The following is a 24,771-nucleotide window of genomic DNA, read 5'->3' on the forward strand; positions in this document are numbered from 1 at the left end:
TAAACAGCCGGGACAATGGTGGCCGCTTCTTTGAAATGCAATTACTTTTGCCTTTACTCAACTCATCGAAGAACAATTCTACCCATAAAATTAGTGAGGACAGCAACCACACTGTGATACATTGGGACAAGTTTGCGCTATATAAAACTGCAAAAATATATACAGGCACTGCCAGATGCATAAATGCATGTTAAGAGGAGATTAGTTTTTTCGTAAGTGCTTGCGCGCGTGTCAGAGTCCTTGGTGTGCATTTTAGTTGAGAAGAATACAGGCCACCTGCGATCACAATGTAGCAGAATTATACTCATAGCTCAGTGCTGTGACAGATTTTCAGAGCCCCTCCGTTGCACAAAGATACGAGCAGTGGTGAAAAGGAAACAGCGGCCAAGGGCAGTCATCTAAACCCTCAAATGTATGTTTTATATTGCATTATGATAGCTGTAAAGCTGCTGTGAAAATACATAGAGGCTTAGCCATCCAACAGAGATATGATAAGTATTCTGAAGACAAGAGAACGCATCAGGGGTGCTAAGGGACCGCAAAGTACGGCACACTTCCTTCCATTAAGGAGTCAAGTGAAGGGAACAGCCCGCACCATGCACTCTTAAAGATATAATGCGTTTTTTATTTTTGCAGGATGAAAGTTAATGTGCACGTGGCATGGAGATGTGTCCTAATACGTGTATCGTCACCTCCGAATTCTGAAGAACTGCTCTATGTTCCTGGATTCCCTAAGTGGCAACTCCTGTGATCCTGGGCAAATGACATCCTCTTTGTGAGCCTCATTCACCTTAAACCGTTCCTTTAGGATGCCTAGGGACGGAATAATTGCTGCAGTGAAACATCGTAGAAATAATTCTATAAAATGAGCGTTCTCTTCATCGGGTAAACAATAGGAAAGACATGAATGCAAAGATACTTGAACCCGGGATCCCCGGGACACCTACCTTGTGTGTGGCCAAGATGTGCTCTTCAGCACTGTATCGCCATTTGGACTGGCTGCCATCTGAGTACAGTGTCCAAAAAATGAGAAGGAAGTCTAAACCTCCAGACAAGAAGTACAAAAAAATCACGTAAAACCTGGTGGACTGGCAGGCCAAGTTCACAAGGTGTGACGTGTAAAGCGCATAGAGCTGCTGTGCATGGGTCACGCAGAGTCTGTGAGCTGAGCGACCTTCAGCTGGGAAAAGGTGTGCTGGGCAACTACAACAAGCTGCAGGGGGCAGGGCAGTACCCGTTTCACACTGGTCTAGTATCAAGGACTCCGGAGCTGCATCACATTAACTGCAACCTATCACAAGCATGGCGTGTAAAGGAAAACCACAATATACCTCGTGGAACTGCATAGAGGACAGAGTGCGCGCAGCCACTTTACTAGACGAAGACGTCATCCACGCACACACTGTTGGTGCAGAGTTAATATACTGCCTTCTCTCGCCCCCTTTATTAGACGAAGACGTCATCCATGCACACATTGCGTGGTGCAGTTGAAATATTGCCTTTTCTGTTACAGCGCAGTGTGTACACTGGGGAGGAATGGTAAAACACTTTGTGCAGAGGTAGCAGTAGGTATGAACCACAAACCTGGAACGCTGTATAGTGTACATGGCATGCCACAAGACGTTGCAGCAGATTTAAGCATTTGTGAAAATAATTAATCTTGGAAACATTGAGTGCCCGCATAACCCGTTCCTGTCAAGGTTGCGACCGTGCGAATGGATGGTGGCCACTCTGCTAATCCTGAAAGGTAGCATGGGCGGTAAGTGGAGAGGGATGGTATGTGAGGGAGAAATTGCATTTTAGCAAAGCTGGTAGCCCCTTTCAGATGGTATGAAGTGCGGAGACAGCTAACTGCAAAGGCCTTTAACAGTCAGGGGCAGAGCTAGCTACCTTTAGTCCAGAACTTGCACCCCCGATGAAAATATTACCAAGTCTGCATCCTCAACTGCAGTATAAATGCAGTTAGTCAAGAACCTGAAAGCAGCAGAGAATCTCCAGGTGTTCCGGTGTCCAGGGGCATTCTGCAGCAATCTCGCGGATGTATGCTCAGCTTCGGGTAATGCAGCATCTGCAGTGAATGCGAAACATTAAAGATCTGCTATAGCTGGGCTTCAATATGAGTGTCCTGTAACAGTCGCTCCAGTGCGTGCCCTAGAACAGTTGGTGGCAGCAGGCCACGCAGCACTTAATGTAGACTCTGCAGCTCCTGCTCCGGGGGGGGGGGGGTGTTAAAAACTGCATCTCTTGTTGCGGGGTGGCAGCATAAAGGCTCCATAAAGCTAAGAAGCGGCCATGTCCCTACTGCAATCACCCTAGATGCTACAGTTCAATCTATAGCCAGTCTACAATCTGCGGGTCTTGCTTGAGATATCTAGAAGTTTCTAGAAGGAACAACATATTGTAGTAAGACTCCTACAAGTATCTTGAAGGATAAGTGGTTTATTGGAGTAAGCAGGTACATCCATACATGACAAGACCACTCTCTAACTGAATGCCTCACACAACAATCTAGAACAGTAATCAGCATCTAGTAACAGTAACCATGGTAATGTCAAGGTGATAGCCAAGATACCACATCTCCCTCCTTTACAGAAACAATAAAGCTTAAGATAAGTTTGTTACAATTTATCATCACAAAAGGTAGATAATAGTACATAGTAGTGCACATAGTAATTTAAATCGAAAGTATAATAAGGTATGCATAGTGTGGAGATCATAGTAAGAAGAACAGGTGTTATGTGCAACCCAGTTCCCTTCTTTCATTTTGCATGACATAATTTTGGTACTTCAGTGGCATGATAATTGCTCTACCAGTACATGTTGTTCTTCTAGTACCACCCGAAGTTCCAGCTCCATCGTTAGAGGATGCACTTGGGGATTGAATCACGGTATTTTTCATATCACTGACATTAGGACTAGTGACCTCATCCCACAACCAATCCATTCCCGAAGTGACTTTATTAAGTTCTTTAATTTGACCCGGATTAACACATTTTGAAAGTCTATTGTAATGCCAAATTTTACCATCACTTAACTTGGCTGATTTAGAATAGGTGGTGATTACCTGTAAAGGTGTGGAAAATTTGCTTTGACCTTTCCTTACTTTGTTAGCCAATTTAACTTTGACCCAATCACCAACTTTTAGTGTACAATCAGAAGTGTTATTAGTTTTGTCAAAGTTAATTTTGCATGTATCGTGCATCTTTCTTATGTTGGCTCTAACCAATGCAGGTGACCATTTTCCATAAGTCTTCATGTTACACCATGCGACATTGTCCTTACAAAAAGGTTCTCTGCCACGCAATATTCTGAAATGACTATAGCCTCTCCCTGTTGGAGTGATTCTATAGGCCCAAAGTGTGCTAAAAAGTTCTTTTTCCAACATTTACCAGCCTTCAACGAGGCTTGAACACTTCCCATAATGACCCTGTTAAATCTTTCCACAATGCCATTACCTGCAGGGTTATACACTGGGGTTTTCTTCTCGCAAATTCAGTTCCTTTGTACGAAGCTTTTGAATTTGTCATAAGAAAATTGTGGACCGCTATCACTACGAATTATTTTTGGAATTCCCTCGTGTAAAAATATGTTTTCCAAAAATTTAATAGTATGTTTAGTATCGCAAATTTCAGTAATTTCAACTTCAGGCCATTTCGAGTAGTCATCAATTACTACCAAAATACACTTATGACTTCCATCATTATCATCAACAGGACCCATCCAATCAGTGCTTAGATTTTCCCATGGTCCATTAGGGATTAATTTGGTGCCAAGAGTGGGTCTTAATACACGTAGTGTTTTATCTGAGTCTTGACAAATGGAGCATTCACTTACAAATTTCTCAGAGTCTCGATCGATACCTGGCCACCAATAAGATAATTTCAATTTACTTTTTAATTTAGTAATGCCAAGATGGCCTTCGTGATTCAATTCCAAAGCTCTAGATCTTAAATATGAAGGTACAATGATTCTATCACCTCTGCAAATATAACCTGAATCATCACTTTGTATTTCCCAAAGAGCTCTTAAGTCGCCCTGATTATTGTTTTTGTTAGACCCACCCCTGGTTATAAAATGTGCAGTTTTTTTTAAAGTTTCATCTTGCAAGTATTTGGTGTCCCATTCTACTTTAGAAATGGCAATAGTTCCATCATATACTGCTGCTACATTGAAGTCATCCCAATCATTTTGTTCGAAACTTTCATAAGGTAATGGTGATATGCTCCGGTAATCCGCTACCTAACAGAGTATTTTTCCTCAGTGGAGTAAGCAGGTACATCCGGTAATCAGCATCTAGTAACAGTAGCCATGGTAATGTCAAGGTGATAGCTAAGATACCACACATATTGACAATGAACCCCCTGTGTGAGATGCTGCAATGTGAACTCTCCTAGAGTGCTAAGACCTCTTAACAGTGGTCGCTGCACACAGAATAGTGCAGCGACCAGAAGAGCAGTAATGTGCGAGAATATCCAGCATAGGTAAATACTTACAAGGTTCCAAAGGCGTGACCGATTGCATTGCGTCACAATGAACCTCGGTTCCATTGGCATTTTCTCTTAGACAACTGGTGGAGTTGAGAGGGTTTTCTTTTTAAACAAAGTGTTCCCACTGGGATTTCTTTTTTTTAAATCTATGATGTAGGTACTGTATTGAAAAGTTAGCCCCCTGATATGTTTAGTGATCTTGAACTTAAGCCATATTCTTTCATAAGAATCGGAGTGCAGACTTAACTCGCCACATTTTTTATCATCAGCTTTTTTTTTTTAAACAACTTTATTCAGGATTTATCACAAGCATATGTAGCAGTTATTAGACCGTAGTAAATATTACGATCAGCATCCCCGTAGTGCAGAGGGAGCAACTTACTCCTGATTTTACAGTTTTTAGGTGGGTGGGCAAAACGGGATCATCAACAGCCATCACAAATTATTTTCAACCCCCCCGAAAAATCAGTTCAACGCTTTTTCACTTAACCCTTCCATAAAACAAGCTGGACATTTACTTTTCTACTATATTTACAGTTTGAGTTTTCCGACAACTCGTGATTCATCTTCCCCAGCCTCACCTACCTCTGCAGTCCGTGTTGTCTCGTAACCATCTCAGTTTTATTACGTATATCATAAATGGAGTCCCTATTTCCATTTCTGGCTACTGTCAGGCGGGATACCAATAGTAAATGAGTGATCAGTTACCACTCGCTGAGGAGAGTTCAGACCCCTGCTCACCTTATTAATAGTCTGTAGGTTAAATGCAGTATACAACTGATATAACTAGTACTCCGGATACAACTTCACATGTTCACACTTAGCATGAGTAAGTGGAGACTGTGATCAGTGTTAATCTTGTTTCTTCATGAACAAGTCTACCCAATATAATTGCCAGAATAAAAGAAACTGAAGAAACACACTATACTATTTCATTCAGATTGAAATTATATTCTTTTCCCTGAAGAAAAGTTTTTATGTGAAACACGTGCTGCCTTCGTGTTTGTTGAAACAAGTGTTTTTACCTTAGAAGTGTGATTTGTTAAGATATTACTTTGTTGTAGCTCTCATTAAATATAGGGGTTGTACCCTTTGTGGTCCTTTCACTATATAGCATCAGTCCAACGTCCTATTAGATGGCACAGGATTGTGTTTACAGCTTTCACAGTCAGTGCATTCCTAGTACATCACATTAGCAGCAATAGTTACTCTCTTGTAGCGAGACGCAAGCAACTTTCCGTCTGGTATGGCTGTAGGAGTAGACCGGATTCCGTTAGAATTTTATAAAGTTTTTTTCACCCTCCTAGGGCCTGATGTAGTGGAGATATTCTCACAGGTGCAAAGGAGCAACCAGCACCAGGCTTGTGGTCCTCAACTAATGTAGTAGTGTTTTTGAAAAAAGGAAATCCCCAACAAGATCCTGGGTGTTATAAACCAATTACGCTAATCAACAGCGACACTAAGTTATATTCTAAAGCTCTAACCTTGCGGATAAGTCAGGTTATAGGTAAGGTGGTCTCTCCTAGACAGCACAGTTATTATTCCAGGCATGGGGACCACAGATCACATCTGGCGAGTCATAACATTTTGTGATGCAGCCTTTATTTTTGGGTGATCCTATGGTATTAGTCCGGTTAGATGCAGAAAAAGCATTTGATAGAGTTTCTTCGGGCTATTTGGTGGCCGGTATGAAATGGTTTGGAATTGGGATATGCTGTATCAAGGCCGTAAGGACAGTCTATCGAAGTCTACTACTAGTCTTCAGATCATTGGGGGGGGAAATACAAATTGGTAGAGTCACTAGGGAGGAGTGTCCCTGAACCCCCTTATTTGCTCTATATATAGACTCTCTGATTCGGAAGCTAATGCGCTAATATGGCATATGTATTTTCATGGGTGGAATACCAAGGTCCTGGGGTATGCAGACGATATAGCAGTTGTGATGCCCGATCCTGAATCAGCTCTGGTGTTCGTGAAGGTTTCCAAATATTCTCGCGGTGACCAATAGACAGATACAAATTGCTGATACACGATTGGTGGAGAAAGCTGTATATCTGGGTGTGAATATAGTAGCTGATGTGGACCAAATAGTGGAATCCAATTTGACCCCAGTCATCCTGAAGGTGAAATGGAGATTTTTGGAAGATGGACAATTTGCTTTAGTCTATTTTTTGCTGCTGCGATGGGGTGAACATTTTTGTATTTTTTTTTTTTGGGAGCAATCCCACTCGAGTTTGATAAACGTTGGTACAAAATAATGGATGGTATGCAGATTAATTTGGTCATATGCAAAAACCAGAAGGGCACAAATATACATGACACTCCTTAGGGATAGAGGGGGTGACATGTCCCAAATCTGAAAGTCTACCAGTGTGCAGCTGTGCTCCAGTACGTGCTCTCCCTCATTGGGGAGCATTCAGTAGATTGGTGGGACGGAGAAAATACACTCCACATTTTTTAGCTTTTACTTGAGGAAGAGCCCAGAAGTTTGCTTTTTGAGGCATAAAGAACCCAGTTATTTCAAGAAGGTTCAATTCAATACTTTCCATACTACATTTGGGATCTGGTAAACTTTGAGGTAAAAGATAATCTGGGTAGGTTCAGTTATTATATTCCACTGCAGAGGAACCCAGCACTTTAGGACATTTTTCACAAGTCTTATATGCTCAACTGGGATGGCCAAGGGCTCAAAAGGCTGCGGGATTTTTATGCAGAAGAAAGAATAGCTTCATTGGCGGAATTACTAGTGGATTTTCTGATTAAGCTACATGTCTGTTTTTATTTTTCTCAGGATAGCCGGGGTCTCTAGGAGCTTTGCAAAGGGCGCATTAATAGAGTTACTAAGGAGTAGTGAGGGGTGTACAATTAGTCAGATGTATGGGGGTCTGAGTTGTTTGTCGCAGGATGATCTAGAGAAATATAGTGATAAATAGCAGAAAAAGCTGGGCACGTCAGACTGTTTTTATGAATCCCTTGAGCTAGGCCGTACTGTGATGTGTTCAGCTTGTTTGCAGACTCAACATTACAAAATGATTTTCGACCTATAATATACAACGGCAAATGTTGCCGAATTGGTGGGCGTGGCCAAGCGGTCCAACAGCGTGGACGCGTCTTAGCCCGGCTCCGGTAGCCTCGTAGTACTTCTACATAATCCTGCTGTAAACCCTAAATCTGCAATATCCTACCTGCCGTTCCGGTCGCCGCATACCCTGGGCTGTGAGCGCAACCTCCGGAGCTGCAGTGGACTGCGGAGACTCAAAGCCCCAGCTGCCTGACATCGGAGTGGCGCGTGCGGCCCAACCTGCGACTGCTGCTGTGAGCCGGTGCCGGAGTGTTTCGTGGACCCGGAGTTGTGTAGGGGCCCAGACCCCCCCAGCTGTCACCTGACGACGACCTCTAAGTCTGCTCACCGAAGGGAGTGCCCCAGGTCCGTGTGTGACGGAGTCTCGGCCTCCATGGTTTTTTGGGTTGCCGCCGGGGCCGTGGATGAGTGCAGAGGCGTTGCGCCCTGTGAGCTGCGCTGGACATCAAGCGGCCAGCTGCGACGACATCTTGACCTCTCTCTGCCATGGAAGCAGGTGAGGAGCGGTGGGGGCCCAGAGTGGGAAAGCCATCAGGGCACAAGCCGGCTTCGGCCCGACCCATTAAGTCACATCCTTGAGCCCTACCCAGAGGCAACATATTACACAGAAGGTATCGGCCACGAAGGATCTGTGTAAATAAACGGACCATAGTGATCCCAACTCACCTCCTCATTTGTGAAGGGGCACTCAGACCGGTGGAAGACTGGCCAGGCCTAAGTGAAGTGGCCGGGGGCATGCTTGTTCGCACGGACGAAATCCAAGGGAAGTGCCCGTTAGAGGCTGGATCGTGGTCCCACTTGCGTGGGCGGCTGGGCTAGGTCCCAGTGTGGCTTGTGGGTGGAATCCACACCTGTTGCACAGACTCGCTCAGTCATGGACCCGTGCCCCGGCATTTCAAGCCCTCTATCAAGACTCCTACATCGCTCATCCCTGCTATATTCAGACCTATCATCATGTTTAAATTCCAGACGTCCGGCCAGGCCTCGAAGCAGAGCACATTAGATAAATACACTGGAAGCGCCACCAGCCATATCACCTCCACTGATACACCCACAGCCATTCCAGACAATGCTGCGCTTCTAGCTGCGATTACACAAGCAAGAGATACACTGGACGCTAAAATCAGTACGGTTGGTGCAGATGTCATGCTGTTGCTCCAGTACCTTTGCAATTCGGTCAAGCGCATGTCGCAGGCCAAAAATTGGATTTTTGGGGCGGAGGACGCCATCACGACACTGCAAGGCAAGGTCCGTACCCTAGAGGGTCTCACACAGGGGCTGGCCTCTCGAGTTGAGTTTGCCGGAGGAAGAGCCCGATGCAATAACCTGCGCTTTGCGGGGTTCCCGGAGGGGTATGAGGGATCGGACTCGTGTGCATTCTTGGACCACAGGCTCAAATCCTGGATACCAGACGAGGCCCTGTCCTCTTGCTTCGTTCTGGAGCGTGCACACAGGGCACTCGTGGCCAAACCGCTGTTCGGGGCTCACCTCTGCCCAGTAATTGCTTGGATCCTCAACTGTCATGACCGCAACGTAATCCTGAGACAAGCACGGGGTCACAAGTCCCGAACCTTTGAGTCCCACCAGATTATGATTTTCCCGGACTATACCAAAATTGTACAACAACAGAGACAGTAATTTACCGCCGCCAAAGCGCGCCTCTGTGAATTGCAAACATCTCATATGTTGCTCTTTCCGGTTCGACTTAGAGTCAACTATAAAAACAACACAATGTTCTTCGACACCCCCGGAGGAGGTATTTCAATGGACAGATGAGCGTCTGTCGATCAGGGCTCGCACGCCGCCACTTTGGAACTCTGATTCATCATCTGGAAACCCACGCCGGCAGAAGAACACAGCTCCCTTGGAGATGAAAAACTCGGAACCCAGAAGGCGGACTAGCAAAGGGCGTCAGATCTGCACTTGGCTGACCTGCATTCATGCTGCGGAACTCTCCGTACAAATATGACTACACATCAGCAACGACAAGGGCTACTATGTTGAAAACAGAGTCCTTCACAGGTCCCACGGACAAATGATAGGGATGGGACCCTTGGGAGGGCAAATTTTGGACTTCATCGACTCTCACCCTCTGTTGGGGCGGGACCTGTACAAAGTCCACGACAGATACTTCAGCGTTCTTTGAGGTATTGGGTTGGGAATGGGAAGGGGTGGAAATGTTCCTATTTCAATTTTCGTTTGTTGTTGAAGTTCTACGCATCTACAGTATGTTATTTAATTGTGGTATCTGCGTCTCGCACATCTCCAACTCTCATATCATATATCATGTCTGTGCCCGCGAATAATACAGCGCCACTCGGAGTAATCAAAGTCGCCTCCTGGAATGTTCGGGCCTCCTAGATAAGATTAAGAAGGGTACAATTCTTTAATGTGTGAAGCGCTTGGGGGCGGATGTTCTGCTCTTGCAAGAGAACCACTTACTGGGGACCCGTGTCCCAAGCCTTGCCCAGTATGGGTACACACAAGTATTCCAATCAGGGTTTACGAGAGGGTCACAGGGGGTTGCTATAGTCATCCACCGTAGAATCCCATATACTCATATACATACATGGACCGACATGCAGGGCCGATACGTGCTTCTACATGGTACGATCATTGCCAGATGTTTTGTCACTTGTGGGAGGGTATTGGAACAATGTGATAGACCCCGACCGAGATAGATGTTGCCCCGCCAAGCCACACGCCATGCTCAGTCCCGGCTGAGGACCCTGGTACAGACATTGGGCTGGGTCGACTCATGGTGTATTTTTCATCCCACAGACACCAGCTTCACATATTTCTCCCCGGCTCATGGATCCTTTACCAGACTGGACTACATTTTCGTTACTAGAGCTCACACCACCAGCGTTTTGGCGGCAGAAATTCTACCAAGAGGATTGTCGGAGCATTCCCTGGTCCAAATTCAGCTGCACATCGGCCACGGTCGGTCCGCATTTCGATGACATATATCGCCTTGGCATTTACATAATCCCTTCTACAAAGCGATTCTCCATACTGCCATGTAAGAGTACTTCTCCTTAAATACAGAATTCGCACCCTCTGCTTCAACTCTGTGGGAGGCCATTAAGCCCACCATTCGGGGGTTTGATATTAGTTATTGCACGGCTGCCAGACGCCTGAAGAAATCGACCCTTGTACAACTTGAAGCCTTGTCCTCAAATTGGAATGTGATGCTCTGGCGTCGGAGGATAACAATGCTCGCAGGCAACTGGTTGTGCTGCAGAGGCAATATCAAAGCCACCTTCTAGAAGAAGCTAAACTGGCTTGGCAGGCCCCACAAAGTCTAATCTACCTATGGGGTAATAAGTCTGGGAAATTACTGCACAGGTTGTGTCAGTATGCCCTCAAACTGATAGACGTCCCTATGATTACATCCCCCAATGGAGAGATGTTATCTGGCCCCACATCCGTGGCCACAATCTTTGCCAAATTCTACTGCTCCCTTTATACTGAACAAGAGGTCATATCAGAATTCCAGATAAAGGAATTCTTCCAGCTCATTCTGCCTGCCTAGGGAGTTGTCTGACACAGCTTGTGACTCCCTATACAAACCTATCACTCAAGAGGAGCTCACCTCGATGGAGATTGCGTCTGGTAAGGCAATGGGACCCAACGGGTTCCCCAGTGAGTTCTTCAAGGCATTTGCATCTATACTGGGGCCACACTACCTCGCGACTCTATATGAAGCCATCCTGGAGAAGATCCTGCCATTTGACTGGAGACACGCGGAAATCGTTGTTTTTCTTAAACCAGGGCGGCCCCTGGACCGATGTCCGTCCAACAGGCCTATATCCCTGCTCAACATCGAGACTAAGCTCTTAGCCAAATGGCGAATCTATTGCTCCTGCACCTTGCAGACTTAATACATCCTGAACAAGCCGGCTTTATGCCTCACAGGTCGACCCGACATAATATCTGCAGACTGCATAGCGCCATTGCTGCTATCGACCGTCTGGACAAGCCAGCAGCCCTACTCCTTGTAGACATGGACAAGGCATTTGATTCGGTGAGCTGGACCTATATGTTCATCTTATTCAAACACTTAAACAAGGGTCCTCGTCTTATTACATTGATTTTATTACTATATACTGACCTAACGGCTTCCGTGCGGGTGTCCGGAACAATCTTCGATCATTTCCTTATAAATTGTGGTACACGTCAGGGTTGTCCCCTCTCACCTCTTTTATTTGCCTTAGCTGTTGAGCCGCTCGCGGCCTGCGTGAGATGCGATGCCCTCTATAGCGTGTTTGAATGGACGGTGGCTATATCTAACCGTATAGCCCTATATGCAGATGACATCCTATTCTTCTTGACCGATCCCCATCGGACAGGGCTTCGAATAATTCAGGTAATGCGTATCTTTGGTGAGACATCGGGCCTCCACATGAACCACACTAAGTCTCAAATATGGCTGCTCAGAGGGTCGTTGGGGAACGGGAGATGGGCCAACAGTCTGAAGCGGGTCACACAGAGCTTTACATACCTAGGCATTTTTGTATCTGACAGTCAAACACTCTCTTTGGCAAGAAAACCTGGAAATAACCACGATCAAAGTTAAAGCTGAGAGGAAAAACTTGGCCTCACTCCCCCTTTCACTCTACGGAAGATCGGCCATCTTCAAGATGGTATATTTGCCAAAATGACTGTACCAAAAACAATCCTATCCATACCCGATCCCCATGACCTGATTCAGGCAAATTAATGCCGCCTTGGGCCAGTTCATGTGGGGAGGTTCCACGGCTAGTCACCCTGTGTACATGTATGCAATCCAAATACTGCGGTGGCATAAGCCACGGCAGACATACTCTCCTACTACGCTGCGTTGCAGTTACAGCCCTTGAATGAGTGGTGGTATGGGCCAAGGGATGTACCCGCGTATAAGATCGAACGGTGGATTTTGGGAGAACCATCCCTATATCCACTCCTTTATAGCAGATCGACCCCAAAGGGATCCCGTCTCCCCCTGCTACGCTGGTGGTAATTTTGTCCTGGAGACAGGCACTACATTGCAAGGGCTGGTGGGGATGCCTTACGCAGGAGACCCGCTGTGGCAGAATAGTTTACTCCCTCAAGTCGCCGACTCAGGAGTTCAATGGATGGGATAACATTGGAATCTCAACCTTAAGAGATGTTATGAGGGGCCATACCCTGAAGTCCTTTGAAGATCTCCAGGGGGAATTTTCTATGCCCCACTTTCAATTTTATAAATATTTACAATTACGCCATGCCGTGCAGCCATACATCAGGGACCTGACAGCCCTACCTGAGGGCAAGCTCCTGATGGGGGACCATTAGAATTTCTAAGATTTACCAGACCCTATTGACAAACTGCCCTCCAACCCTAGCCTCTCTACGGGCCTCATGGGACACAGATATAGGACCCATAGATGAAGACTGGTCCGAGGCACTCCAATTGCCACGTGAAGCCGCAATCCCCACCCGACTCCATTACATACAATTCAAATACATACATAGGGTGTATTACACTCGACATAGATTACGGCGGGCTGGGTTAATCGCCTCTCCCCAGTGTCTCCGCTGTCCTTCTGAGGACGACATTTTCCTGCATACTGTCTGGACATGCCCCACTCTCGATCGATTCTGGTCGGGGGTTCTACAAAGCTTATCCTCAGTTTTAAACTGAGATATTCCTCGATCTCCTAAACTCACACTTCTGCATTGCACAGATGAAATTGGGGGTAATCAGTATGAAAGACATTTATTATGTTTGGGCCTGACACTTGCAAAACAGGATATTGCACAACATTGGAAGGCCGATACCCCCCCCCCCCACATAGCGACATGGAAGGGTGGCATGGGTTATGCCATGGAGCTAGAACTAAAATATGGAAACAGTGGGACACGTTAGGAACATATCCATGGAGATGCACACTATAGAAGATCATCTATTAATGAATGAAGTGATAACATGCCGTTAAAGATTCAGGGTTTACACTGTCACCATACACCTGTAACATTGATGCAAGTAATCATGAGATATATGCAAGTGACTGGACGCAGATTCGGGATTAGTTGGATGCTCTTGTTGTTTTTGTTTATTGTGTGTAATCCTACGATACTGGATAAGATGTGAACTGTAATTTCTCTCGTATTACAGATGTTATGATCTACAAGTCCATCGCCGTTTGGAAAGCCTGTATTGACCTCCACAAACTTAATGTGTTCCCTCCCCCCGAAAAAAATTTGCAGAATTTTGCGGGCGGCGCTTGGTAGACATCTGCCCTTGCTGTCAAAGTCAGGGGAAGATGTGGTTCATATGTTCAGTACATGTCCTGCCTTATAAACCCTTAAGAGCGATATAACAAAGTTCATGAAAACTATTTTAAAACATAATGTTACTCTGACACCTCAGTTAATGTTGTTGGACGTGCACAGCGAGATGACTACCAGGTCTGATCAGTTTTTTGTGCAGGGGCAGCTCCTCTGCTAAGGCGGAGGAGCAATGCCCCACTGCTCTCAGAGCAGTGGAAAAGGGAAAACATAAAATGATAATAACAAGGTTATTATCGGGGTTTTTGTTTGTCTCTGCAGGGATGGGTTAGGGTGGGGCTGGTGACTCTGGGAGGAGGAGTGGATTGTGCACACTAAGTGCGCACAACTTCTTGGCCAAACAGTCATGCACACTTGCATGTTCCCCACCCAGGCTGCATTACAGCCTGGGTGGGGACAGTCTGAGCGCCGAACCACGGCGCTCAGACCAATCACAACGCTGCATTGTATCGTTGTGATAGGCTCAGGGGAGTTTGTGTGCTTCCGGACTCTACAGCAACGAGGGAGAAGAGACGGAGGCTGCCACGGCGGGAGGAAGTGTTTTGTTTAAAAAATATATTTATCTTGTGCCCCCCTCACCCCTTCCGCTCCCTGCCACCCGCCGCTGTTTTTCTGTTAATGGCAATGGCAGTGGTTCGTATCTGCATCTCCTCAACCTGGCTGGACTCTCATCCTCCGCCATTTCATCAATGGCTTGCACGTCTGTTGTCAATATACAGTCTTGAATATTCTTTGTATGCACGCAAAGGAAGGAAAGCCAGGAAGAAGTGGAGCCAGATCTGGGCTCCTATCCATGACTGGGTCGGAGGTCTGCAGTCAGCTCAAACGGATTAAGGGGGTGCAGATGTTAAACAAGGTCTCGCGGAATTAGAGAGAATTCCGTGGCTATCATAGATCTGAAATGCATAACTCCCTCGGGTACAACAATGCTGCTATATCAAGGCAAGTTAGAACCACCTTATGCATATTGGCTGAATTAGCATTCAACTATTTTTGTACTGGCTAATTTCAGTAATATTAGTAGCATTTCATTCCACCTTGTGTATGAATAGCATTTGTTTTCAGCATTTCAATAATGAATATTGATAATAGTATGTTGCTGAGTAATGTTTAATGCATTTTTGCACTTTTATTTGCTGAGTGGCACTTTATATGGTCTATATAAACTATTAGCAGTGTCTTTATATTATGAATTAAGTGTAACTAGGCTGGGCTAAATGTGGTGGTTTTAACTTGGTTATAACATCTTGGTAAATTTGGGAGTGGGTTTTAATTTTTTTTGCCTGAATCTTCAATTGTGTATTTTCTGTTTGTACTTTATGCGGTGCTCAATGAAATATATACATGGTAACTTGAGTAACTAACTTATTGGTTACTCTGCTGAGTTGTATGCATCTGTCTTAGTAAGGATATGTTTGTTTTTGTTCTTTTGGTGATTCTTAGCTTGTGTTTTTATATTTATATTTGAAAAATCTGCAATAAAAATATTATTTTTTAAAAAGAGAAGCAAGCAACTGCCACAAGCACACTGCTTCAAGGCAACATAGAAAGTCTGAAGCAACTTATTTTTGTGTGCGCACTCAATTCCCTAGCTGTGCTGCTCAGTCAGCCCAATTTCTTCCCGTTCGTTACTGAAAAGTCTTCTTATAGAACATGCATCAGAAGCATTGAGGATAAATATGGGTTAAGTAATGGATGTTAGAATTTTCACCTCACTGCTTGTGCTCGAGTACATGCTGTGCAGTAGCAGGCAGCACTTCAGCCATGTGAGACTACAGACACATGCAGACCTGCTGTACACAAGCAGACCTGCTGTACACAAGCACACCTTTCTCCCTCTGGTAATATATTAAACCAGCCCGAGTTTAAGGGAGACTGAAATTATGACGTTAGTGGGTTGTACGGGTGACAGTTAGTTGATCTGACCTTACTACCTTAAACCAGATTGTTTCTAATGTTTTTTTGTTTGTGTCTTTTAGATATTCAGCTTTACCATAGCGAAACTCTTGAGTTAATGCTGCGCAGATGGGCCAAACTGGAGAAGGACTTCAAAACAAAAAATGGAAGATATGACATTAGCAAAATTCCAGACATCTATGACTGCATAAAATATGATGTTCAGCATAATGGATCTTTAAAGTTGGAAAACACAATGGAATTATACAGACTTTCTAAGGCATTAGCTGATATTGTCATCCCACAGGTAGGAATGTTAACATCTAGCGGCGATGTATTTGTTTGAATCGGTAATTTTCATTTGTTTCCAAATGTTAATGTATTTGTAAACCTGAATTTTCCATCATACACTGTTGTTCAGATTACCAAATGTTTTTGTCTCTAGACAGATATGTATCCCCGAACTCTAGGTGACACAAACTTAATTCAGTCCACATCTCAACTCATCACTCTCTTTTTTCTTCCTTCTACTATAAGCTTGCTAGCCACTTCATTTCTAAAACATTCTCTGCTCAACTTTGTAAAATCCTCCCTAGCTCCCAATACCAATCTAGCACCAGAACACTCCTCTCCTCCTCTACCCACAGAGTGCAATCATTTGACTCTTTACCTGCTACCAGAGTCTGTATACCCTATTTCACTGCACTACGATGCGTTTACTTGTGTTCAAGTAATATATCCCCAGAGCCATTTAAGCATGCTATTAAGCAGTTCATCCTTTAGAATAATTAACTCTTCAAATACTGATAATTTTCTTCCTTCACCTACTTTCGCAGACCTTCTAAGAAACAAAGAAGGACTTTGAGGGAAAATGTGTGCACGTTTATATGACAGCACTTTGTCTCTGTCCATGAATCACAACTTGAGAAATAATATTCGCACATAATTAGAGGGGCCACACACACAATCTGTTTAGGCGCAGTTTACGGGTTGATCTAGAACAGCGGTGATTCCCTTATTCCATAACCTACTGCATTTCTGGAAGAAGTTATTGTGTTGAGTTCATGATATTTGTAGTGTCTCAGTGGGTTTTGCTCCATCTGCAGACAGCTGCTTCTAACCTAGAAGGCTCAAGTGTCGAAGGATGTGCAGTAACCACCAGAGCTGCCGCCTTTGAAGCTGGGGAACCGAGTTCGAGTCTCGGTGTCAGGTCAGCATTCTGTGATTTTGGGTAAATCCCTTTACCTCCCCATGCCTACAAAAAAATATGTAATGTAGCTGGTGCTCAGATAAAGCGCTCAAATACGGGGGCGTGGTTTGGACGCCGATCGGGATGGCGGCGTGAGCCTGCAGCTCCGTGCCTGATCCCCAATAATTCTCCTGTTAACCGGCCAAAACGCGCCGCTGGTGGCGCGCAACTGTTGCGCTGGGTGCCGGGACCGAAGCGGACAGCGAGAACGAGACGGCGGGAGCCCGGGCGAGGTGCTGGAGCCGGATCGCGGAGCGGGACGTGTGGCGATCACAGAGCAAGATGGCGGCGGCCCCGAGCGGCGGAGCCTAACTGGTGCCGGACAGAGGCTCGCGACTGCGGGGGAGGCTCGCCGCTGGCGGGACTGGGCAGAACCGGTCGCCCACTGTCCGCGATCCCGGGGGCCCGGCGTTGGTGCGAGGAGCTTTCCACCGCGGCGGCGGCGGGGGATTCTGCCGCCCCTCCCCCATAGCGGAACGCAGCGGCTTAGTGAGGGGAGTCCGGCTCCTGGAGGGAGGCGCGGTGCGAGACGCCACACACAAAGGTGAACAACGGAGACGGTGAGGGGAGCGGTGGATCCTGCGCCGGAATTAGGGGCTGAGTCGCTGCCCTCGTCGCCGGCCCCGCTGGGGCACGGCTGCCTGCGGAAGGACGTGGCTGACCGGAGTGGCTGCTGGGCTGCGGAGGGGACAGGCTCGGGCGCGATGCGGGAGCTGGCGGTGGAGCCAGGTGAGACGCACCCAGTGATTTTGGCCGGACGGTGATGGCGGCCTGAAGGGACAGCAGTACTCGGATTGGGGAGCGCTGGGGACCGGCACGCCAGACAACTGCGGAGTAGCGCCCCCCCCCGGGTGCACGGCTGGCCCAGTGGGGTGGATCGGGCTGGGTCTTCCTCGGCGCTGGAGCAGGCATGAGGTGAGCCTGCACTGTTGCTGACGCTACGAGGGGTAGCGGAAGGCCCTTGCCCTGGGTGGCGTTCGGGGGCACGAGGACGGAGGCACGGGGCTACTAGCGCCTGCAGCGGGTGGCTTTGGCGGAGGGACAACCTGCTGGCCACGAGCAGAGAGTATCCGGGCTGTCGGGCCGCTGGGCCCTGGGGGAGTGGACCGCCCCCCGAGGAGAACACCGATCTCGGTGAGCGGGCACCGGGCTCCGGGTCCTCTTTCCTGGAGTGGACGGAAGTTGGAACCGACTTGTCTTCCAGAGGTGCCCTGAACTGGAGCTAGCGCGGGGCGGGATGACCACTAAGGGTGTCGTACCGCATTTGCCTCCCGGGCACGGCCGGGCGGCGCTGTCGGCCACGGCTGGTGGGGCCCACGATGACCCGGAGGGCTCGGCGCAGGAACGGCGCCTGAACAAACGGCTGAATGGGATCCTGGAGGCGATCACCGCGACCAAGGAGGCCTTGCATCAGGACATAGCGCAGGTTGCCACTGGACTGGGCCTCTTGAGGGCCGATCATGCCAAACTGGAGGAGAGAGTAAAGGACAATGAGTTGCTGCTCCAGGAGCTCAAACCAGCAGCGGTGACCGCGAAACGCAAACTTGCTGATATCCTGGGCCGTCTGGCGACGCTGGAGAAACGGGCGGAGGACGCCGAAGGTCGCAATCGGAGGAACAACGTGAGGGTAGTGAAGGGGATGACGCTGTGGCCTACATGGAGAACTGGTTTAAAACGACTGTGGCCCCGGAGGGCCTCTCCCCCTTCTTTTCCCTGGAGCGAGCGCATAGGGTCCCGGCTCGCCCGCCCGCGCAGGGCCGCCCTCCCAGACCAATGGTGGTCAGACTCTTGCATTACAGGGACAGAGACCTACTGATACAGAGGGCGCGCTCGGAAGGCCCCTTTCAGGTGGCCAATAGCTCAATCACGGTGTTCCCAGACTACACGCAGGAGGTCCAGAAGAACAGGGCTTCCTTTTTGGCCGTGAAAAAAGAACTGCGGAATGAGGGCCTACAATATTCCTTGCTGTTTCCAGCGAAGCTGAGAGTTATCGTGGGCGGAACGACTCACTTCTTTCAGGCCCCTGCTGAGGTATGGACGTGGTTGGAGTCGTATCGCGCTGGCACGGCCCGGGGGGGGGAAGGAGGAAAGGGAGCGACAGAAACCGGTCCAAGTGCGGAAATCCCAACGCATCCGCAAACGCAACAAACTCCAGAGAGCGGAGCGGGGTGGACAGATGGCGGACGACAGACGGGGAGCGCTGGCTGCGACGGCGATCATTACTGGCTCACAACGGGAGCAGACATCAGTGGGCTCGGACTCTGGTGAGGAGGCCGGGCAGTCCGGCGGAGAGGTATCGGAGGCTGACAGTTCTGGGGGGCCGGCGGTCACCCCACAGACGGCTGATGGATTATTTAACGGGTGACACTGGGAGTGAGGCCACATTCACGACTCCTGGTCTAGCTGGGGGTCCCGGTGCTCAGCGGACTCGCAGGTTTGGTGCTGAGACACTCCGGGGGTTATGGGCTCGGGGCGGGGGCTTGGCCTGCCTTGGGTCGGCTCTGAATCACCCTCGCGCTGCCCTTAAGGCTTTCTGTGGAGACGACCACAGAGTAGGGAAGGTTTGGAGGGTTGCAGGTTTGGATGGGGGCTGATAGTGCATTATTGGGTCCTGTTCTGGGGAGTGGGAGGGGGGGAGTTTGTGGGGATGTTTTGGTTGAGGGGTTCTGCTGCGCTGCTGTAGGTGGGCCTGGGACACTGGTGTGCTGGTGGGGTACTGGCTGCAATGGGGACGTTACCTAATTTGAAATGCCTCACGTGGAATGTTCGTGGTCTCCGCACTATGTCTAGACGATACAAGGTACACGCCCACCTGGTGAGGCGCGGCATACAAATTGCACTCCTGCAAGAAACTCACTTAACTAAACAGGAACTCACTGCGCTGCAGAGGAGATGGCGTGGCCAGGTGTTTGGAACTACGTGTTCAGCGTTTGCCAGGGGGGTGTTGGTATGGGTGAGGGCAGGAGTCCCATTCCAGGCCACGAATCAGTTGGTGGACCCGGAGGGTAGATTTGTGGCGGTGGAGGGGAGGCTTTATGGTCAGGACGTAGCCTTATGCAGTATATATGCTCCCAATACGGACCAGGCCTGCTTTTTTGCTAGCCTGACGGGCTCATTGGCGCACTTCTTAGCGGGCCCCATATTGATAGGAGGGGACTTCAACTCGATCACTGATGTGGCACTGGACCGGTCGCATCCGCCATTGGCCGACTCGCCGGTGCGCCGGTTAGCGGCGGATTGGCAGGAGAGGTGGGGACTGATAGATGTGTGGAGGGAGCAACATCCGGGAGACCGGGACTATTCCTTTTTCTCCGCGTTGCACGCGCTGCACGTCAGGATAGATGCCATTTGGTGCAGCGGGGCCCTGGCTCCCGTGATGGCCCACACGGAGTATCTCACTAGAACTATCTCGGACCATAACCCGTTGCTGTTGACGGTGCGGTGGCAGCGGCCGAGGTCAGCGGTCCCAACATGGCGGCTGCGACCGGATACATTGGAAGACCCGGTGTTTAGTGATGCGTTCCAGCAGGGCGTAGAGCACTACTTTAGGGAGAATGAGGGCTCCACTGCCACGAGGGCGATGGAATGGGATGCAATGAAGGTGGTGACCAGAGGCATTTGTATGGGCAAATTTGCGAATGTACGGTCTACAGTCCTGACGGCTCTGGGGAAGGCGGAGGGGGTGTTGCGGGATATGGAGCAGCGTAGGCCCGAGCGACCAGATTTACAGGACAGGCTGCTTGAGGCGAAGGAGGTGGTAGCGACTGAAACAGAGCGGCTGCGGTGTTTTGATTACAAGCTGTATCTAGTCAGAGTGCATGCGGAAAGGGACAAGGTAGGAACGCTACTAGCTAGACTAGCTAACCCAGAACCCCGAGGTTGCCTGGTCATGAGCATTCGAACGGAGACGGGGGAGGTGGTTTATTCGCAAGAGGCAGTGCTGCGGCGGTTCAGGTCATACTACACGGACCTCTATGAGAGCCAGCTGGGGGTGGAGGACTCCGCAATAGCTGACTATCTGGCGACTATTTGTCTCCCGCGGGTGGATGCCGAAACTGCGACGGAACTGGGCGGGCCCGTCACGCTGCAGGAGATCCGGGTGGCCATTAAGCAGATGGCCAGAAACAAAACGCCGGGGGTGGATGGCCTGCCGATCGAATTCTATGCGCAGTTTGTGGATGCCTTGGCGCCCAGGCTCTTGCTGGTCTACGCTGAGGCCATGGAGCTGGGGCGTCTTCCCCAGTCGATGAGGGAGGCATTGGTGGTGCCGCTGTTGAAGCCCGGCAGGGACGCCTCTGATGTGACGTCGTATAGACCTTTGTCTATGCTGACGGTCGATTATAAAATACTGAGTCGCATATTGGCCACTAGATTATTGCCACATATGACCAAGTTGGTTCATGAGGACCAAGCCGGTTTTATCCCCACCAGGAGCACGGCCTTGAACATTCGCCGCCTGGTCCGTGTCATAGACAGCGTTTGGGGCCCTGAGCAGAGACCAGCAGTGCTCTCCGTGGATATCGAGAAGGCTTTCGATAGCCTCGAATGGGGGTACCTCGATGCGGTGCTCGAGAAGTCCGGCCTGGGAGAGGGGTTTGGACGTTGGACGAGGGTCCTTTACTCCTCTGCTACGGCCAGGGTACGGCTGGGAGCAGTCATATCCTCAGCTTATCCGGTGCGCAGGGGGACAAGACAAGGTTGCTCGCTGTCTCCCCTGTTGTTCGCCTTGGCGATGGAACCTTTGGCGGCACAAGCACGGACAGGGGCGGTGTACGGCGGGGTTAGCTGTGGGTAGGAGACGCATCATATTTCGCTATACGCTGATGACCTCCTGCTGTAACTGGAGGACACCGGTGACGCTCTGGACGGGGCTATGGGGATGCTGTCACGCTTCGGCAGGCTCTCGGGCCTCAAGGTCAATTGGACCAAAACCTGTGTTTTCCCGCTGCGGGCAGATGTGCCATATTCCCCTCCCACTCTGGATGTGGTATGGGAGGCTACGTGCTTCACTTACCTGGGGGTCCGGATATACCACGACATCGTGAACCTGTTGGACGGTAATATAGGGCGTTGTATAAGGGCCCTGAAGGGGTGCATGGCCTTCTGGGCAGCCCTCCCGCTCTCGGTGCTGGGCCGGGTTGCGTTGCTGAAGATGGTGGCTCTGCCCCGACTGCTCTATTATTTCCGCACCCTGCCAATATGGATCCCGCAGAGGACTTTCAAAGAATTGAAGACACAGGTTACTGGCTTCCTGTGGGGGACCGGACGGCGGAGGGTGGCCCTGACTGCTCTGATGCGGCCTAAATTCGAGGGGGGACTGGCGGTCCCTGATTTTGAATTATACTACCTGGCGGCACAGCTACAAGTGCTGACACAGAACGTTGCTAAAGTGTTCAGAGGCCCGGAACAGGGACGGGGGACTGGCATCCAGAGGCACGTTCTATCCTACATAGTCATGCAACAGAAACTAGACCCGAGAGACTTATCCATTGAAGAGAGAACTCTTCGGTTATGCTGGCAAAGGAGCATGAAGAGAGCGAAAGCGGCGCGACCTTATGCACCGTAGATTCCGTTGGGGATGCTGACGGCGTTGCCGCATGGAGGCGACTGGTCCCCGCTGGCGGAGTGGGAAGAGCTGGGGTTGCAGATGGTGGGGGACCTCTACGTAGACGGGGCGCTGGCCCCCTTCGGGGTTTTGCAGGAGCAGTTTGGCCTCCCGGATGGGAGTTATCTCCTGCATGCGGCGGTGAGTGCGGCGCTACAAAAACATTGGAGGGGAGGGTTGGCGGAACCCACCGCAACCCTGACCTGCCAGTACGTGGTGATGGCGGCGGGAACGATTAAGGCGGTGACCTGCCTCCAGGCTAGACTGCTGCAGGAGGGGCTGGAGCCGCTCGCGGCATTGAAGGAGCGGTGGGAGGAAAGCATAGGCAAACCCATCCCGGACACGATCTGGAGCCACATCCAGCGGAGGACCTGGAAGGGTAGTGGGAATGCCCGCTTTCAGCAGGTGCATTTCTTCATCCTCCATAGGGCATATTTGACCCCGGGAAAGATTAGTCGATACTTTAAGGTGCGGGATACCGCTTGCCCGAGATGCTTAGCACTGGGAGCCGAACTCGACCACATGCTGTGGGGGTGCCCGAAGATTGGGACGTACTGGGCTGAGGTGGGGGAGATCTTGAATGCAATAACTGACCGGGAGGTGGAGTTTGACATGGCGTCGTGTTTACTGCTTTGGTTCCCTCACACGGCAAAGACGAAGGTGACGAGCAAATTCATTGACTTAGGTCTCATGTTGGCCCAGAGAGAAATTACATGGCACTGGAAATCCCGGGAGGGCCCATCAGTCGGGCGATGGATATCCGAGTTGTTGAAATGGTCTAGATGCGAGAGTGAGATTAGAAGGCGGCAGGCAACTAAGGCGGATAACGAGAAGGGGTTGGAGTGGGTGAGGGCTTGGGAGATGATCGTACAAGCTCTGCAAGATCTCCGGCTGGAGCGTGCGGAGCGCGAGCGTTAGGAGAGCGGAGTTCCTTGAGGCTGGGGAGACTAGATGCAAACCCCGATGATTGGCGCGCATTAGTGTTAGGAACCACTGGTGGGGCCCACATCAGCAGCAGTTGGGGGGTGGGGTGGGCGGGGGGGGAGTTATGACGAGTTGGATTTGGGGAGAGAATCTGATAGGAATGAAAGCAGAGGCTCTCATGGGACATGGACCGGGCATCGCTATGAGAAGATCGTTGTGATAATTTGATTCACTGTCTAACTACGTTGCCCGGCCCCCGGGATGTGGGCTAAACGGCTGTGTGCATTGCTACAACGAGGGGTGTGATCTGAGATTGTACGCGGATGCCGGTTGCCCCGATGGATGTTTTGTTTAAAATGCTGCAATAAAAACATGTTTTAAAAAAATAAAAATAAAGCGCTCAAATACCTTTGAGTCGAGTTGGCGCTATATAAAACTGCAAAAAACGTTACAGTCCATACAGGTTTTAAATCAGACTGTCATTATTTTCAGGTTGATGAAATAAGTTCTGTTGTGCAGTAGTTAACCATTATTATTGAATGCCAAAAACCAAAGCCTTAAATAATTAGGTGGTATATAAATGTTGAGTGTATATTCGTTTACTTGTCCTCCAACACTCGCTGTGTCCTAGAGCTGAATGCCAACATCCGGACACATGCAGGGACATCCAACTATATTCAGAAAGTGCTTGCTGTGTGGAGCAGTAAGTTTTCAGGTGGATGGGATGCTCTCTTGCCACCCTACAGCCCCCGAGCTGGCAATTCCTCAAATCATGGACAAGACGTCATATTTTTTGTCCAAGTCGTGTCCTGTCTATCAGCGGGGGCAGGGGTCTGGGGAACCAGACTCAGCAGCCCACAGAATTATTTCCTGTTTTGTTTTCTGTTCGCCTCTTTCCGGGTCTTTTCATGTCCCACCTAACAGACATTGCAAGCTGCTAGGTTTGCAAAAAGACCTATTGTTTCCCTAAAGTGGACTTCGAGCACATCATAGTTTCTTTTCTTGAAAATTACTCATATGCAATATTACACAGCACCGGGGGAGCAGTACAACATCTTTAAAATCTTTTGACAAAGCCAATAAATCCCAAAGGCGCAGCCTATTGGCATTGCCAATGCTTTTTTATGTGCACTTTTTACTTCAGGGTTCAGTTTACGGTTTATACGTCTGTTTACTTCCTCGCTTCAATATTTTCTACTTTGGTCTATCTTATTAT

General features: G+C 49.0%; 1 protein-coding gene across 2 annotated transcripts in view; it reads left to right on the plus strand.

Annotated features, from left to right (window-relative positions):
- PPIP5K2 (diphosphoinositol pentakisphosphate kinase 2) overlaps positions 1-24,771 on the plus strand; it is a 1,583,220-nt gene that overhangs the window by 794,443 nt on the left and 764,006 nt on the right. For both annotated transcript variants that reach the window (XM_085632565.1, XM_085632566.1), the window contains exon 19: positions 15,861-16,084. In XM_085632565.1, the coding sequence (XP_085488691.1) occupies positions 15,861-16,084 (224 nt within the window). The remainder of the gene's footprint in view (positions 1-15,860; positions 16,085-24,771) is intronic.

The sequence above is a fragment of the Triturus cristatus genome, chromosome 2_1 (genome assembly GCF_964204655.1).
Source record: "Triturus cristatus chromosome 2_1, aTriCri1.1, whole genome shotgun sequence".
In the NCBI taxonomy this organism is placed as follows: domain Eukaryota; kingdom Metazoa; phylum Chordata; class Amphibia; order Caudata; family Salamandridae; genus Triturus; species Triturus cristatus.